Source organism: Daphnia magna, linkage group LG4 (assembly GCF_020631705.1).
Source record: "Daphnia magna isolate NIES linkage group LG4, ASM2063170v1.1, whole genome shotgun sequence".
NCBI classification, from domain to species: Eukaryota; Metazoa; Arthropoda; class Branchiopoda; order Diplostraca; family Daphniidae; genus Daphnia; species Daphnia magna.
The window spans coordinates 5,354,586-5,372,911 of NC_059185.1; the positions used below are offsets into that span (position 1 = coordinate 5,354,586).

Consider the following 18,326-nt stretch of genomic DNA (forward strand, 5'->3'; position numbering starts at 1 on the left):
AAAAAAATGTAAAGATATTGTGGATAGTGGAAGAAATGGTTTTGAGAATTGGCCACCATACGCAGAAAACGTTCAAATGTACCTAAATCCAGTCAATCAGGCGATGCTGCTGGCAAAAAAATAAGTTTTCCAAATATAAACGTTGTAATGGTTGAGTCTGATGACGAGACTGAAAAGAAGAAAAGAAAAGTGCATTTGACCCGATAATTACGCGGGACATGACCCGAACCGGGTTGTTTTTTTTCTGACCCACGGGTCAAGCGAGACGGGACATTTTTTTTTATCGTCGACCCGGTTCAAAACCCTTTAAGGAAAAAAAACCCGTTAATTTTAACCCTTTAAGAAAAAACCCGTCCCATTTGGTCCGGGCCACAGCCATAGTCACAGCCCTTACACAAATGAGATTTTTTGCATTGGGGAAGAACGTGCAACCTTGGATGTTTTACTGCTCTATTAAAGTAAATGATCAAAATAAACACAAAAATTAACAAATGAAGGCAGTAGCTGATTTCAATAACACGCATAAAATATTTTTTAATTTCCGTGAACGGATATATGTCCGTTCAAAAGTTCCTCCAGTACAAAGCCATGTAGCTTAGATCGGACATAGATCCGATCTTCGCCGCTAGATCATCCGATCTTTTGATTGGTCGGTTCTCAGATGGAGTTTGTCAACTTGGTCTCCGCGAGACGGTCCCGAAGGGTCGAGACCGTCACCGATCCATCCCAGAGGGACTATCCCGGCCCTCTGATTGGCTCTCTCCCTCTCCTCACCCTATAGCCCCTCCACCCCTTCTGCTTGTGGTGTGTGGCCTGTGGGGCTATGGCGTGTGTGGAGTAGTCGGGCTACCGCCTTCATTTGTTTGTTTTTCATGTTTATTTATTTATGATTATTTATGTTTATATTTATTGTTTCTAACTTACCATTTTGTTAATAAACTATTTGTATCTTCATTATATCGTTTTAAATTTTATAGCACAGGAATAAATTAAATATTGGTGTTTTCATTATAACTATTGTGAATTGTCATCCACGGGCAATTGGGTTGGTGCGGGTCGGAGAAAAAAAGTTCAAAACCCGATTTTGGGAGAATCGGGAAAACTATATGTCCAAAAGTTTTTATACTTATAGGAATGGATAAATCTTGATAAGGTCTATCCAATTCTGCAAAAATTTTGCTTAGGGTGTACTAATTAGGAAAGTAAACCGCTTCGCCATTTTACGGGTAGGTCGGTGAGGTTTAGCGGGTCAAAGGAACCCCCGAGAAGAAAACTTTTGAAAAAATGTGGTAGCCGTCTGCTACCGTTGAAAAACCTAGAGAACAACCACATCGGGTGAGCCAAATAAAAAGCGGCTGTTCACGGCACCCCTTCACACTGCAACGCGCCGCTAGGGGGTTGGCTTGATCCATACTTAGAGATACTAATAAGGTCTATACTCGATCCTATACACTTAAGGAACAATTTTCATTGTTTTTAAAACTTTTTTTTGTATTAATATTTTTTAATAAATTATAAAGAAATGGATAGCCCTTGTCAAGAGCTATCCATTTCTGTAAAATGTATTAATTTTGGTCTTATAGTTTTCCCGCAATAAATTATTGAAATTTTACTTATTATTGGGGGGGGGGGTAACCGGATACCCGTAAACCGTACCGACCTACCTGAAAAACGGCAAATCGGGTAACTCATCCAATAAGTATTTTTAAAAGCATCATTTTTGCAAAAATGGACAGATCTTATAAAGATATATCCATTCCTATCATTTTTAAATTTTTTGAATTATTGTTTTCCCGATCATTACCTGATCGGGTTTTGGAACCGCCAGCCCAAGTGCCTATGGCCCAATTTACACTAATTTAAGAAAACACACCGGTACTTAATTCAGTCTATTATATAAAATGAAAAAAACAATTGATATAAGTAAAAATGTTGTATTTGTAAAACTTAACAAACAGCAAACAATAAATGTAAATAATATAAATACACAAAGAAACAAACAAATCAAAGCATGAACTCCACTCCCACGGAAAACCACGCTGTGTGTATCAGGAAAATGTGGGAGCGGAAAGCAGAAATACATGGAAGGGTATAAGGGTTGAGAGAGCCAATCAGAGGGCCGGGATAGTCCCACTGGGATGTAGCGGCAACGGTCTCGACCCTTCGAGACCGTCTCGCGGAGACCAAGTTGAAAAAGCTCATGTGAAATCGCATTAGCAAAGTTCATCTGATTGGTTGAATGAATGTGTAATGGCGAATCACAAACCATGTCGAGCATGTACAGATTTCCAAACATGGACTGCCAATTTGAAACAAAATGTAAAGGATACGGAACAAGTCATCGTCCAGGTAAAGCTATATCCTAAATAATATGTTCTTAAAACATTTAGTAAAGACCAGATATTTAAAAAGAAGCTGTCTGGATTAAGGCTGTGTTTTGCATACAGCATAGGCTCAAATTAGTCGACAACAAGAACTGAGAGTTGTGTATGAACCATGGATTTAGTTCTCTGCTTAATGTTAAGATATAGAAATTGCTTGGAACACCTACTGAGCCACACCGTTTCATATTTTCTTTGTAGACCCTAGAATCGCCTGCTGAAATAAAGGAAAATTTATCATCAACATTACCTTCATCTAATAAGCAACTAGAATGTCCCCTTGATCGCCAGCAGTTGGGTAGGAACTCATGGAGTGTCCTCCACACGATGGCAGCATACTACCCTGATAAACCTACTGTTGTTGAACAGAATGACATGGCTCAATTTGTGACATTATTCACAAAATTCTATCCCTGTGAAGACTGTGCAGAAGATTTCAAAGAACGGTTAGCTGACATAAATTCTATTAAATATTTTCAGGAAAATATTGCTTTCAATCTTGTCTCCTAGATTGGCTGCCAATCCACCAGCAACAGAAAGTAGTTCCAAACTATCAGAGTGGCTATGTGTTATGCATAACCAAGTGAATAAGAAACTAGGTAAACCAGAGTTTGACTGTAGTTTAGTTGAACAAAGATGGCGGAGTGGTTGGAAAGATGGGTCATGTGATTAGCTTAGCCAAATTTATTTTCTAGTTTTCATTCTATCCTCTTATCTTATCATACATCAATACACATTTGTTTAATATTTTGGGTTCTGATGAAATCTGAGGTACTTTTCTGCATCAGGATCGTCATCCCTTTTAACTGAATTTAAATACAAAAAAGGCTGAAATAGTGAAATAGAGTTTAATAAGCTAGATGTACAGAAATTTACCTATGTAATGGTCTTTAAAAGGTCTCTTCACTTCCCTATTTAAATGCCGATACAGACCAAAACCACCAAAACACAATCCTTTTGAATAGAAGCATTAAACACAATTATTAAATAATCAACAAACAGTGAGTAAAGAATTTAAAAATCACCAAAAGCCCCAATGCCTAATCCAACCATAATATCAGGAATTTCTATCCATCCTCGTCGAATAAGCTGAGAGACTGAAACATCAGATTTTTTTTTTTTTGTTAACCGCGATCGTATATTTTTAGGCAAAATCGAACTTACTTTTCGAGCTAGATTGCGCAGCGGCCATGTTGTGCTTTCGTAGTTGATGTTAATAATTGTTCCTGCACGAAACTAAGAATATTGTCATGAATTGCAGTCACTCGTCTAACATCCAACAAGGAATTTAATAAAATGCAGAATTTACCTAAATGGGTTGCTTGAGTAAAGTTCGGGAAAAGATGGGAATGTGGGTAAAGTGATGGTAGTTTGCGGGATAACTGCACTCTATCCGAACCGCTTGGGCTGGTTGGCCTCCTGCATAGTAGCGATCAGTCCCGATTGGCTATAATTGGGGCATGGAGCCATGGACTACTCTAACTTAAGGACGGGAATCTTCAACATTTCCTATGGAACCCATGTAATTTTTTTGATTTTTTAATAAATTTAATTTTTTAAAATAATTATTGACTTACGAAATGTCCCTATATTGAAAATTAACCCTTAAAAAGATATTAAATATTTTCTATCAGAAAACAGGGAAATTGGGCGTGCCGCCGGTGCCATCTGGGAGCCAAAAATCCAAACTAATTGCTTGTTTTCATAGGTTATTAATACATATTATACGTAGTATATAGGATATATAGGATGCAAATATATAGGGATATATATAATATATATGACGTAATATATAGGAATAATTCGTATTATATACTTTATAGCAATAATACGTAGTAAAGGTACGTTCACACGACTTAGAAGAAACGGCGGGTGTTCAGTAAAGGGTCCCAAGATTCCCCGCCAGGTTCGCTAGTATAGGAGGCCCCTCGCCTCTCGGGGGTATAGTCAAAATTGGGGTTTTTCGTTCGTTATCTATAAAATTACCAATCAATGTGTCCAGAAATTGATTTCATTTAAGCTTAATTTAATTCCCTATCCTTAAATACCAAATTCATCTAGATTAGGCAATTATTTATATGTTAAATTTGTGCTTGAAATTCAAAATTTTTTGAAATTTGCGCCTTTCTCAACATTGCCTATTTCATTATATTAAACACGTTTGTCTTCTCTGTTCTCTCTAGTGCAGCAACTTTTACACCTTTGTTAAAAATGGATATATTTATTAACAATATTGAATAACAAATATTGACGAATTCTATTTCTAATGAATTCTGCACTAGAAATTTTGTTTGTAATTGTAATTATTTTTGTTTGTAAGTTGCTCGTCCCTTTTAGCCGAAGAATTTCGTTTGCTGCCAGAAATTCGTCTGCTACAAGGGAATGAACAACAAAGAACAAACCATTCACAAACAATAGCTAAATAAAAATAAACCAGATAGAACTAGGACTAGAAAAAAAATTGGGAAAGGAAAAAATGAATAGGGTACCCTCTGCTAGGAAGAAAAGGGGGAAAATCTTAATTATATTTATGAAAACTTATTTTTTAACATGAAGAAGTTGGTTTCTCCATAAGACGCTGCAGCCGCAGCAGACCAACTTGGACACAAATGAGATTTTCGCATTTGTGGAGAACGTGCAACGTAGGATGTTTTACTGCTCTATACGCAGAAAAGAGCTGTCGTGTGAACGATACTTAACACGTAAACTGTTTACGGATTAAATGTGAAGTATGTGTTGGCTAGAAAATGAAGTATTGAATCGTTAAAAGACCGGAAAAGAATCGATTCTTTGGAAGGCCCTATCTTTTAGCATTGGCGTATTTATCGTCTGCACCGACTGCACGTTAAGACGCCGTCTCAGAGACCTTGTTGATTTTAGAATCGAAGTTTTATTGGTCGATTACAACTCGATTGGTTATATCCCCACATGAATCGATTGATTGAAATCGCAGTTGTATCACCGATTACAGACCAGATTGAAACCCGATTAAATTATGGGTGAAAAATTTAATACCCTTAAACCCCGAAGGGCCTCCCTCAATCCGTATATAAGTGACCCGACTGGTTCAGGGCTAATCCCTACTGTGTAGTAAGGACCAGAGTTGAAACTAGCTAAACTCAACTCACAAAAAGTTGGTAAGCTTGCTGTTTTTTCAGATTTGCTTTCATGAGAAAGCGGTCAATGCTCAATGGTCTAACATTGAATGACAATGACAAATGCTGCCAGAATCATGCGCATCGCTTCTAAAAAAATTATTCTCTAAATTTAAAAATTAAAAAAAAAAAAAAAAAAAAAAAAAAAAAAAAAAAAAAAAAATTTTGACTTTGTAAACTTGTAGAAGCTTTTTTTTTCGCCTTTTTGACGCCATTTCTCCTTAGTCTCTACCTTCTAAAGAGTTTAAGACTTTCATTTTTTTTTTTATTATTTTTTTTTTTAAAAAAAAATTTTTAAATTAAAAAAATAAATTAAAAAAAAAAAATTAAAAAAAAAAATTATAAATTTTTTTTTTTTTTTTTTTCAGTTCAATCACTAAGCTGTAACTGTAAGAAAAAAAAGGTAAAGACTACGATCTGCTATAAACCCCTTGAAGAACGCGTCCTATGCCGTATGGTGGCGCGTCGATCAGATGATTGAAAAAAATTTTTTTTCTTTTCCCCCCCCCCCTTTAATTTTTAAAAAAAAAAATTATAATAAAAAAAAAAATAAAAAAAAAAAAAATTTTTTTTAAAAAAAAAAAAAATTAAAAATTTAAAATTAATTATTTAATTTTTTTTTTTTTTTTTTAAAAAAAAAAAAAAAAAAAAAAATTAATCCCTCCTTCCCCCCCTTTTTTTTCTTTTTCCCCCCCCCCCTCCCCCCTTTTTTTCCCCCCCCCCCCTCTTTTTAAAAAAAAAAAAAAGTTAAAAAAAAAATTTAAAAAAAATATAAAAAAAAAAAAAAAAAAAAAAAAAAAAAAAAGATGATACTGAAATGAGGAATATCTAAGCTCTATTTACAAAAAAAAATTTTTAAAAAGTTAAGTAGTTTAATTACAAACTTACGGTGTGTGAAGACACAAGAGGGGAGGGGGGAGAGGAAAAATAATTTCTTTTCAGATAATCTGATCAACGCGCCACCATACGCATAGTTCGACTATGTCTTGCCATTCCTCTCAACCCTATCCCAGTTCCTATTCTTAACCCCTTAATTCCGAGGTAAAACCAAAAAAAAAAAAAAAAAAAAAAAAAACCCCCAAAAAAAAAAGTGGAGATTTGTCTCATTTCGGCAACCACTTTCAATTTTGGCCGCTAGATGGCGCCACAAGCGTGAGCTTCCGCTCATGAAGAAAGCTCAAGCTCAAGCTCTCGTAAGAAGCTTTTCAATAAAAGCCCAGCTCAACCCAAAAAAAAATAAAAAGGACGTATGCAATCATATTGAGAAACTACTAAGCATGGCCACGGACTTCTCTTTTGTGCCATTAATTGACGGTCCTTTACATGTATTGATTAGAAATCGGCCCCGACCCTAGTCGGGGCGCATTTTGCCAATCAGGTTTCGAAATTCGGGGCTCGAAGCGGTTTGGGGTGAAAATTTTTGAACCGCGATCTCAATCGGGGATGCGAACCCGATTGCGATCAATCGATCGACGAAAAAAACATAATCGATCGAGTCGAAATCGATTATTATTATGAAAATCGGTGAGTTTGCCCCGGCTTCCCCTTATAAAAACCCAACCCAGCTTTGTAGTTTGAATTCAGGCGCCATTTTTGCAAATGGCGTCGGGACAAGCGAGTTAACCTTGATTTTTTCCCCGCCCCGCCCCGGATGACGAAGTGGCACCCCGATTGCCCTTTTTGGGGGCGGGGCGGTTAACCTGATTTAGCCTAATCGGGGCTGATCGCTAGCATTTATGTAGTCTTTGTTCTGCCGGGTTCTGTCTATCCCTCACGTTTCCTAATACTATTGTTTGTGAAAAAACTTTGTGAACTTTTTTTTGGGGATATGTACCGTGCCAACCTAAAGTTGTCTATGTCTTCTCTGTGCACCTTTCCAATGCTAGCGCCCGGTAACAGCAAAAAACGAAAGCCCGTACCCTTCCCACGGGCGGGGCTACGGGCGCCAAGATCGGTTTCATCGATCTCGCGCCGGAGGCAAAGGAAGACAGCAAAAGTCCTCTTTTCATGTTGCAGAGGCAAGGAAATGATCATACGTTGTGATGAAGAGCGTGAACCATGAAAGTTTTAGACTGCAAAATGCCACGCTTAAAAAAAAACGAAGAAAACTTTCGTGGACTTCAAGAGTGCCTTGATATTTCGTATTAATAACAGGGAGTAAATTTTGTAATATTTTTCATTTCGTGTTTTAAGTTTTTCGTATAAAATAAAGTAAAAACAAAAAACACTGGCAGGCACGATCATTTACAGGAGGGATATAGCAAGGTTTGCACTTTTTACTATATTAACGAAGTGAACGACCAGTTAGGCAGTTAGCCCCTTAGATGCAGTAGGAGGTTTATCGACTTCGTCATATTTTTTTTACTTCCGTTAACCCTTGAAAAAACAAATAAAAAATCAGCCGAGAACACCCATGATATTTAAATATACCTATACACTAAGATTTTATTACGTTTAGGTCGTTGAGAATCCGAAACAAACTTTAAATTAAACATTAAAGAAGTTATAAAAAATAAATTTCATTATAATATAGCAAAGGCAAAAAGCCCGTTCTGTATTCCGTAACTTAACATATTAGGCCATCTTAGCTATAGAATATAAACTTTTTCTTCAAATTTATTAATAGCCAAATTATGAAACCCTTTTATGTTTCTTTTTTTGCCATCATGACTTCAAATTGAGAAAAAAAAGATAACCCAACTGTTTGAAAGCATATCCCAGCCTAACCAAGTTAACCGCTAGGCAATCGGAGGAGGACCCCATGGTAATTAGTTTCTATATTCCTGTTATGCACAATCGTACAATAATGTTCTATCCTTCCCTTGAATCTTAAATAGAAATGAATGTTTTTCGGCGGTGTTCGCGGCTACTGTTTGACTTGAAGAAACATGATCTGTAGCATGGTCCAATGACCACCCACGCCAACGCACCCGCACCATACGCTTCGATAGAGTACACTATCGTCTCCGGAAAACCGTTTCGGTGTCACGATCGAAATTTCCTCTTGTAATAATAAGCAATATCATTTCAAGTAAACTGTAATCCAAAATCTACAGCTTTATACAGACTTGATGTAACGCGTGAAGAAATAGCGGAATGAATAAACACAAAATTTGCTTACATAGAACGATAGAAAAAGCGATTGAATTAAAACGAAATTTTGTTTGTAAAATTAGCTCTTAAATGATGAACAGGACATAGACGAGGGAGATACAATGTGAAGGAAACGGCATTTCTACTTGGCAAACCACGATTTTGTTTTGTTTTTTTCTTTCTCCTTTCGAAGGGACGGCGACGAGGCTGATGTCTCATTTGCTACGCTTTGTGACGGCAACGGACCAGCAACTTCCGTATCATCGACTTCTTTATCGGCATCGGCCTTGTTCTTTTTCGACTTTTTAAGTTTATCTTTCTTCATCAGTTTGATGGGCGACTGAATCATTTTTAATGTTTTGGTTTTGGTTTTGGAAGGAGACGCTTGAACATTTCGAGTATCAACTGAGGCCGGCACAGACCCGCGGCTATTAAAGACGTCAAGATGTTGCTGTATACTTTGATCCTCTTCTACTTGGCGCTGCCTGTCCATTTCTAGACAGTCAACAATCTCGGCTCGTCGGTGAACCACCTGGACTAGCCTGTACATGGTAAAATATTGTTGAAAGTACTTCATTAGGTACAATGTACTATTATCGCAGTCAAATAGAATTAATACCGATTTATTAGTTCTTCCTCCTTCAAGCGGTCATCGGCAGATTTCTCGCCGTTTGGCTTCTCCAGCAAACAGCGAATTTGGAACTCCAATTCAGCGTGTTCCTCCTCCAGCCTCTGCTGACGTCGGAGGTACATTAGTTCTGTTTGTCTGCGGAGGAGCTCATTTTTCTCGTTGACCAGATCGAACAATTGCAAAATCATTTCCTCAATGTGGATGGATCCATCGCTGATGGGTTCACTTCCATCTTCCGGTTCCGTTAGATTGCGAATATTTTGTTCCAGGCTGACACCTTGCCTCTCTAGTTCCACCTGTTTGATTTCAATGTCGTCCAACTCCTGTTGGATACCCTTCAACGGCAATTTTCTGAGTTGGCGTTTTTGGGGCGAAGGCCGAGGAGGAGCAGGACCTTTCTTTCTCTTCCACTGAAATTCAAAATCAGAATATTAGACAATCTAAAGCTGTAGAGTCGAGCTAACATTTTATTACTTGGCCGTGAGAATCTTTATTGACAGAGCACTGCAAGTGCAAATTAGACAGGTCTTTGTGGGCTTTTTCGGAAGGCGTCGAGCATGACGATTGCGTCGGAGAAGAAATCGCCTGTGTTCGGTTTGGCTCCGGGCTTGGCACAGAACTAGTGACTCGCGACCCAGTTTGGGGAGAAGGTACCGGAGATTTCGATAAATCAATGGCTGGAGGCGGTGGAGCGGACTTCCGCTTTGAAACGGCGCTAACATCACCATCACCAGACATCAGACTCGGAGTCCTCTGTGGCTTGGGTGGAGGTGGAGCAGGTGCTGGCCGCTTCTTTGGTGACGGTGACGGGTTTGTAATTAACGAATGTGGAGGTGACTTAAGCACAGGTGGAGGAGGTCTACCCGGCCGGATTTTTTCACTCGATTTCCCAGGATCATTTCTAGCATTTTCTTCCTCGTCTTCATCGTCACTGCCGAATGGATTAAGGCTGATTTTGGGGGCGGACAGAACTTTTTTGGGCGTGCCCGTGCTCGGGTCTGAGCTGAACGAGCTAGTTTGGTCCCGAGGATTGGCCGGGGTTGGACTTCCGTCTTCCAGTGGCGGATCGTCATCAAATGGATTCAGCTCTTCAGGATACTCATCTATCGATTTGTTAACAATCCGATTTTGAGGTGTTGAGGATCTTTTACTCTTTCGTCGTCGCGGTTTGGGGACGACCACGGCCACATCCTGCAAATCCTCCGTTGCAGTCACTTGAATGGCGGGTGGTATGGGTGAAGAGGAAACCTCTTTCTTTCCATCAAACGAATCCACTGGCTCATCGTGCACCTCACCTTCTTTGCCAAGTTCAGTAGTTGCTACATCGATAGAAATGCTCACAATATTTTCCTTTTCTTCTACGGGCTCGGTCACGGTTGCATCTTGATTTACCTCTTCCGTGTTGACAACTTGTGGGTCAGCCTCTGGCACATTGCAAAGTGTGACAATTTCATGGGGTGTAAACTCTTTGTTAATACTTAACGACAAATCTATGTCCTGTGCAACTTCCGATTCCGCCCCAACAACATCTTGAGAATCTGCAACAGCAGAACCGCTTTCACTTACTGGTTCGGTGACCACTATTTTCCGATCGTCATCTCCAGGCTCTGTAACGCTTGCTGTTTTTTCTACACTATCGCACAAATCCACACTTACATCATTTCTCTTCTCATTTTCATCATCAATTTTACGTTGGACGTCCGCAACAGATCGCGAGTCCAGTGTCACTTCTATTGCAGCATCGGTAGCAGCTACCATGCTATCGAGGAAACTCCGTTGCTGATGAGACACTCGTTCGGGCTGCTCTTGTGGAACGGCCACATGTTGCGCACTTGAAATGGTCTCCTCGGGGGTGGTTGCTATGGCACTTGGACCGCTGTTTGCTGGAATGGGGTGATCGGACGGAATGCACTCTGTGGCTTTATGGACAGCGGCAACTTCATCCGGGCAAGTTTCGCAACAATATTGTTCCTGTTCAGTCTCATAGTAATTGGCAAGGCTAAGCTGGGATTGGCATCTGGCACAGCGGAAACACACACGATGGTGCAAACGACTGTTCACCATCAACCGTTCGGCAAGAAAAACGGGGTTTTTACACGACACACACAGATCGGACACGCGACGAGCTTGCGGTCTCGACGATCCTCCATCATTTTGTAACTGACGAGCAAATATCTGTGAAACAAAAGCCATCAAAATTAAACATTATCTCAATGTTACAGATTCAAAGCGGAATTAAGTATGGCTCATTTCGTCATCTTGTCGGATAAGAATCGAACAATTTGACACAACAGGAATGACATTTTTACTAAGGAAAGAGTGTACAGTAGTTTAAGTGTGATTCATCTGTATCACAGGATGGACATGCCAATAGGATTTTAGTTGGATCTTGTCCAATAGGAAGTATTCATTTGCTTTAAATCGTGACAGGACTTTGAGATGCTGGAAAAGTAATCAATTACCATCACAGCACAACATCGTCTGTTTAAAGAGACGTCAAAAGACGGAGGGGGGGGGGGAGGAAATTGAACTACTCATTTTCAAATTCAAACCATTCTTAAGCTAGTCGTCAACCACTTTTATCTTTTATCCCATTGTCGCCACCCACCTCGAGATGGACAAACCTTTGAGCCAGGGTTAACTGTCAATCAATGGCTCAGTGTTCCACAAACATAGCAGGTGGTACTCTTGACTTGCAACAGCTTAAAAACTAAACTTTCATGCATTCTTGTACAAAAGAAATGGCTAGCGCTTAAAATAAATCAACAATGCCCTCTTGGAAACCATTCGCCATAGCCGAATCAAGCGACAACTTGAGTACTGATATGTCAATAGCTCTGAGTTAGCAAAAAAAGATATTTTGTTTTTTTTTTGCAAACGTCATACATAGAAAGCCAGGTACTAAACAGGGAGAAAAATAATAAAACAAAAACACCCACCTCAAACAGTCCGTTATTTTGGGTCTATGTGTGGCGTGTCAAAGAGAATTAACATAGTACCTCAGCTTTGTACGGCTGGCCCCGCATGTCGAGGTTGGCGTCCTAAGCAACCAATCAGAGAGCGATGCCATCATGATAATTGTAAAAATAACATACGTGACATTCGTACAAATGACAAAACACAATTGGTGTGCCCAACACCACACTGCTACATCCACATAAACATGTGTAGCGCATTAAAGAGCAAGATATTTCCAAGCAACAAATGAAATCACAATGGAAAAAAAAAGAAAACAGGAAACGAAAAAAAAAGGGGGAGAAAGCCAAGCTTGTTAATAACCTAAGAAGAAAAAAACACCTCAAGTCTCCGGAACTTTTCAAGAGGGATCCATTTGTTTCCGTAACGAACGTGGCCTCGTTTGATTTTGTACGATCGACGAGTTCGCCGGCGAAGAATGGCGACTGGTGATCCCGTCGACCAAAGAGACATGAAAAACAAGATTCCTCGTACATTTTGAGCCACTCGAGTTCGTAGCGAGGATTTGTCGTGCAACTCTCTTCTGCGGGACAACGAAGACTCCGCCATGACAACTGGCCAGAATGACCTGCACCAGGCAACTGAGACGGACAGAGTTCGCAAAGCAACACATTCAACTACGCCATCGTTTTTTTTTTTTTTTTTTTAACCGAGCAGCTCCAATTCTCTGTCTCATCCCCATCCAAAAAGAAATTTACGTCTTCCCTTTCCTTCCTTTCTCACTGTTTCCCTCGTTTCATTTATCTTTTGCTTCTCACATGGCTTCATTAAATCACTGATCAATTCAGATCACGTTGTGTGTGGCGAGCAATGTGACGTCAACAGTCAAATTCGAATACGCATGTAGGTGATTTCCACAACTGGTACAGTCTCACCAATAGTTTCCTATCCCGAATGGCTGTCGCCAATTGACTTGCATTTGCCCACTACGTGGCACGCTATGCTTGTTGTTGCCTAGCCAGCTAAAAATAACAAATAAAATGCTGCCAAGGACTCGGCTGAGAATTGTTGCCATGACCGATTTCATTGAGCCACTCTTTTCCTGCTTGACTCATTTTAGCTGATAAGAGAAAAGATCTTCGGGTAATCCCTCTGTTAACCCATACTTGTACGTGGTCGAACGCGAAAGACATGTCGTATCTACCGTAACAATGGAGAGAAAAATCAAGGCAAGAATAGTGAAAGAAAGAGAAACAAATATAGTAGGACAAGGCTAACCTTGTAAACGTGTGGTTAGCTAATAAATGTGGGGTAAAATAATCTGATAGAAGAAGAAAGAACCCAGACATTGCCTTCCAAAGTGAAACAAGATGGTGGCCTGTCGTCTACACTACCTCGAAGATTTCACGAAAAATCATGCCTTTAAACTAATAGATAGATAGAGGATATATTTACTTTAACAGGGGTCGTCGCGCCAGTTTTAGGCAAAGATGAATTAGGGTCATCGTTGCGGCCTGCACTTGGTGCACCAATATCCCGTTCGGCCGGACGTTTCAGACCGATAGATAAGGAGGAGCCACCTAGGCGACACGGATAACATTAGTATCAATTGGCAATGGTACGTGATGGTTGCAATTCAAAAGATAAAGATAATCACATTATTTCAAATAATTTTTACAACTAAGATTTAAAACGTGAGAAATTTCCAACCGGATTTTTCGTTGGACGAGGAGAAAATCGGGAAAACAGACACAAAAAAAAACAAAACAAACAAACCAACGAAACAAAGTAATTAAGTCACGAATGTCAGATCTATCACCACCCAGATCAAACCGCTTTCGCTTTTCTATCGCATTTTGAAATCATCTAGGTAATTCGCAAGTTATCGTTTGTAGCGGGCTTTGTGTTGGCACAACGCTCGTTGGCACACTTCAGTTGTATCCAAACAAAAGCAAGAGATAGGATTTCACCGTTAACGCATAAGTTGGTCAAACCAAAGAAGGCACTGACACCGTTTAACGCAACCCGTATAATTGCGATGGTGTACGCGACGTACGCGGTTTCGACTTTCTCCACCACCCAAACGATAACGAATCATATTCAAACAGCGTCAGAGGTGCGGCAAGATATTTACTTTCTAAGGGTATGAAACTCAATAGGCCGTTTTTTTAATTGATGCCAAACACTAGGTTATTTTACACGTCTCGAACTTACCGAGACGCACAACTCCCTACTCTTCGATGGGTCTGCTGAATTCAAAAATAATTTCCAAACAGAAAAAAACGTGGACGCAGAAATCTCTAAACTGCTTTCTAGTATCAACACGATTTATCCGTTCTCCCGACAAAATGTCAAAACTGAAACTCCCTCAAAAAAATCTTAATTTTTTTTGTCCTCGTTTCTTTCAAGCAACGGCTACTTAAATTTCAAAGTGAGTTCCTTTTCTATGTTTCATTTTTTACTTTTTTATATTTATAAGACAAAAACGAGAAGTGGTCGGGTTCTCACTGGTTTTCATTTCCTTTAGTCCATTGCTCCCCCCCCCCCTTCGTGCACAAAGGTACCGTTAGAAACAAGTGCACCTCCATCGCCAAAGGTGTACGGGGGAAGGGGGATAATGGAAGGAACCGTGAAACTTTGTACGCTCCCCCCTTCTGGGCTACAGCTCCTCCTCTTGTTTTATATACCCTTAACATCCTACACCGACAACCCCCCGTCGGCTCTCTTTTTTCTTCTTCCATGCGAACCTTTTCGACGGATTTACTGTCTAAAATCCCCCCCCCCCTCTTTCCATCTCTTTCTGTCTCGCAGGTATTGTTGTTGTTAGCCAGACTTGAGTGCTATTGTCGTTGCCTGTTTTTGTTTTCGTTACTCGTTTCTGTGTATGTTTTTTTTTACATGCGTATATAATACACTTTTTTTTACTGTTAGAACTATTATTTCTACTGCTTTATTATTATTCGACTAGATCGTGAAAGAACAACGACCTGCCGCCCTTAAAAAGCCTGTTCCACTTAAAGCTGTAAGATGGCGAAATATATTCATAAATGAAATGGTTGCTGTACCTTTTGTTTTAGGGGCGACCAAAGCTTGGTAGAACTGCGAAAGATACGTCATGATAGATAGACGATCGGGGATATAATTCACCATATCTTCAGCATCGAGCAGAGCTGAAACGATGAAACGGTTATGATAATGAAATGATTGAATAAATATGATTTGATTTTACCAGGTATTCCCAGGACATTTTCTGCAACGCTGAATGCCAGCTGGTTGTTATAATATACGTTCTCTGCTGACAAGCTGGCGAAATCACTGTTGAGGAACGAAAACAAAACACACACAAAGAAAAGGGGGCAATAGCCATAAATGAAAATGTTACAAGGTTTTATGGTGAGAGGATTTCCTGGTAGTCTTTATTTACATGAGATCCGGTCTAAAATGATGCACAAGGGCGCAAAAGGCCAGTCCGTCCTTCCACGAAGAGGTCATGTTCGTAACTTTGACGCCATTATATCCTGCCGTAACTTGGCGGCACCTAATGCAATTCATAGCATGAAATTGAATTAATCCGCCTTTCCATAAACTTGTCATAGAAAAACAATACACAATCAATCAAAATCTCTTTTATTAATTGTACATATATTTATGTTTTACTAACGCAATAGGATAGCTCGTATTTAGTTTACCAAATTTCCAGGGCTTGCATTCCTCGTTTCTCTCCCATCTTGACGTTCCTGTCGAATTCGGAAACAGGTGGTGTGTGTCTTCAGCTCAAAGCGGTCAAAGACCTTCTTGGCGATATAATAAGAGATATTACGGTCGTTTTATGTCGGGAGCTGTGTCGCTTTTGCCTCTACGAAAGGAAAAAGAAAGCATGAATCTTTCAACTGAACTGTGTTTTGAAAACTAGTTCACACATTGTTCTTTTGTGGTAATCCTTATTTGGCTTTCCTACTTCTTCCGCCTTCACAAAAACGTCAGGCAAAACAAGACTTCCAATCATATGCAACTAAATTTATGCAAATCACAGCTGTAGTGACCCTTTGTCTTTATTTTCGTCAAGGAATATGAATTGCCACGAGCAGACAATTCCCTTACAAGTTGAAGACTTCAGAGAAGGACTAATCTCGATTAAAGGTAACCTGTTCTGGCAGGCAAGGCATACGAGTGAAGCACTACTCAGAGAAGTTCTCGTCTAACCACTTTCTTCTCTTCTCGTTTTCTTAGTTTCAAGTCTCTAAACAATCATTGTCAATGGAGACGAAAGAGGCACTGTACGCAAACGTTGAGTTATTACAAAAAGACGAAGAGACAGCAATTATATAGCCTGCATTGCCTACATGGCCTAAATCGACAACTGAGAGTCCTACCACAAAAATAAAAACGAAAAAAAGAAAACGACCACCACCACTAGCCACCCAACTCCAAAACTCCCCCCCCCCCTCTTCCCAACCTCTGCTGCTCTTTGGGGTGGTAGAAACAAAAAAGTAGGCCTACGTTGGAAATGGCCTTCCCACGTTATTCGACAAAAAAGAGTTTGGGCTCCTTCTTTTTGCTTTTCCATCATGACATCAGCACGTCTGAGTTAGATACAACGGTAGAAAAAAAATTACATTCTTACAATTTTACAATAGAAGTTTTAAAAAATGTCACGGTCAACCAGAGACTTTCACAACTAGAGCAACATAACGTCTCTATTGTGATGTTATGACGGATGGAAAAGCATGTGACGAAAACTAGCAGCAATGTTTACGTTCTTAGGTTGACAACTTTTACAACTTTAACCTATTCCTTTTTCTTACCTTGTGACACAGAACAGATGTGATGTTGGTTGATTGTGTTTAACTCGGTGTAGTATTTACAACACTCCTACACGTCTACTGTGCTCAGAGATACCACGTTCACTGACGTGGAATTGTTGGAAATAAGGCCAGCAGACAATTGCCGTTTGGCTCCAAACCCCCCCAAGGACAAAGCCAAACCACATAAGGAAATAAAAGCAAATACAGTGAACCATCTAGCGGTAGATCTTCTAACTTGAATAGATTTAAGAATTAAGAAAGTGTGAATACTATATATTAATAATAATTAACTATTACTATAATATTAATAATAATTATTAATTAAGAAGTGTGAATATTTCACTAAACGTCACATACTAAAATCAGCATCGTCTTATATCCATGCTTTTAAACGACCTACATCCTAAATTCCTGATAATCAAATGAATAACGTCACTGAAGTAAAGCATTCTTTATTTACACATTCAAAATGGTCCGATTTTGAAAATTTATCTACATCACGAACCATTTGTTATTAACGTAGAGATAAAATCGGCCATCGGAAATCTTTTAAACCTGTAAGTCGTTAAACGTAGCGCAAAAAGTAATGTAATCGCAAACTACAAGAAAATCACGGCCGTGCATCAACCGCTCGTTAAATCCACTTTGGAAAAAGAACAAAACAACATAATTGAATAGAAACCCGCAGTTTTAGGAGAAGAACTCGCACGTTACGTTGGACGAAACCCTTGATTTAGTCTAGTGTTAACATTCGATTTTTCTGATTTTTTGTGTCAAGCGGTCAAAATTTTGTTACAAGGGTTGTGAAGCCGTCATAAAAGCGATAAATCATTCCACTAGTTTAACACAGAACCACGTATCTCCGCAGATAAACAACGCGGCGGCTTATCACTCCGAACTTTCAGCTGAGAGAATTTATTGGTTAATACGACAATCCGACTAATAATGTAAGGACCGTGCCGTGATGAGCGATCTCATTTTTGCATTCAAAAATAACAGTCTGGAATATTATCCATATTACCGTTTAGATTTCACTGCGGAAGTCCTTACGGGTAGCTTTGTCGAGCTTCATAATTATGAATTCGTTTGCTTTTCCAGTAATCTATTAGTGAATTCACGAAATGCTTTATTTTGAGTCTAAATTGAATTTCCGGGTACACACCGCTATGATTATGGGAATGATTGTGTTGAATTGTTACGAGTAGCCTACTCTTTTGCAACAATCTTGACATATTTCCCGTCTGTCATAGCACGACCCCAAAACTGCATGCTATTTGGGAGGAAAGACTTTTGGTCAGTTTATTCCTTTAGTACGGGCATTAGTATCACTTTATAATGATTTCAA

At 39.3% G+C, this 18,326-nt stretch overlaps 2 protein-coding genes and 1 long non-coding RNA gene across 8 annotated transcripts; 2 read left to right on the forward strand and 1 right to left on the reverse strand.

Moving 5' to 3' along the window:
* The first annotated feature begins 2,105 nt into the window (after positions 1 to 2,105).
* On the forward strand, positions 2,106 to 3,128 carry LOC116934221 (FAD-linked sulfhydryl oxidase ALR). Its single transcript, XM_032941803.2, has 3 exons — positions 2,106 to 2,349; positions 2,583 to 2,827; positions 2,892 to 3,128. The coding sequence occupies exons 1-3, from the start codon at positions 2,251 to 2,253 to the stop codon at positions 3,052 to 3,054; spliced, it is 507 nt and encodes a 168-aa protein (XP_032797694.1). The 5' UTR covers positions 2,106 to 2,250; the 3' UTR covers positions 3,055 to 3,128.
* A 5,430-nt stretch (positions 3,129 to 8,558) lies between these two features.
* Positions 8,559 to 17,134, reverse strand: LOC116934228 (MICAL-like protein 1). 6 transcript variants are annotated; one of them, XM_032941807.2, is made up of 10 exons: positions 16,982 to 17,134; positions 15,866 to 16,032; positions 15,601 to 15,714; positions 15,406 to 15,491; positions 15,242 to 15,346; positions 13,632 to 13,756; positions 12,260 to 12,301; positions 9,735 to 11,435; positions 9,249 to 9,670; positions 8,559 to 9,171 (listed from the first exon to the last, which is right to left on the reverse strand). In XM_032941807.2, exons 2-10 carry the CDS (start codon positions 15,901 to 15,903, stop codon positions 8,772 to 8,774), a joined length of 3,033 nt encoding a protein of 1,010 aa, XP_032797698.2. In that variant the 5' UTR covers positions 15,904 to 16,032; positions 16,982 to 17,134; the 3' UTR covers positions 8,559 to 8,771. The 6 variants fall into 6 exon arrangements, with proteins under 6 accessions (XP_032797698.2, XP_032797699.2, XP_032797701.2 ...); XM_032941808.2 differs by lacking the exon at positions 16,982 to 17,134 and adding an exon at positions 16,097 to 16,255; XM_032941810.2 differs by lacking the exon at positions 12,260 to 12,301.
* LOC123471589 lies at positions 13,898 to 15,109 on the forward strand. Its single transcript, XR_006646395.1, has 2 exons — positions 13,898 to 14,607; positions 14,704 to 15,109. It is a non-coding gene; the product is annotated as an uncharacterized LOC123471589 (long non-coding RNA).
* Positions 17,135 to 18,326: the final 1,192 nt, after the last annotated feature.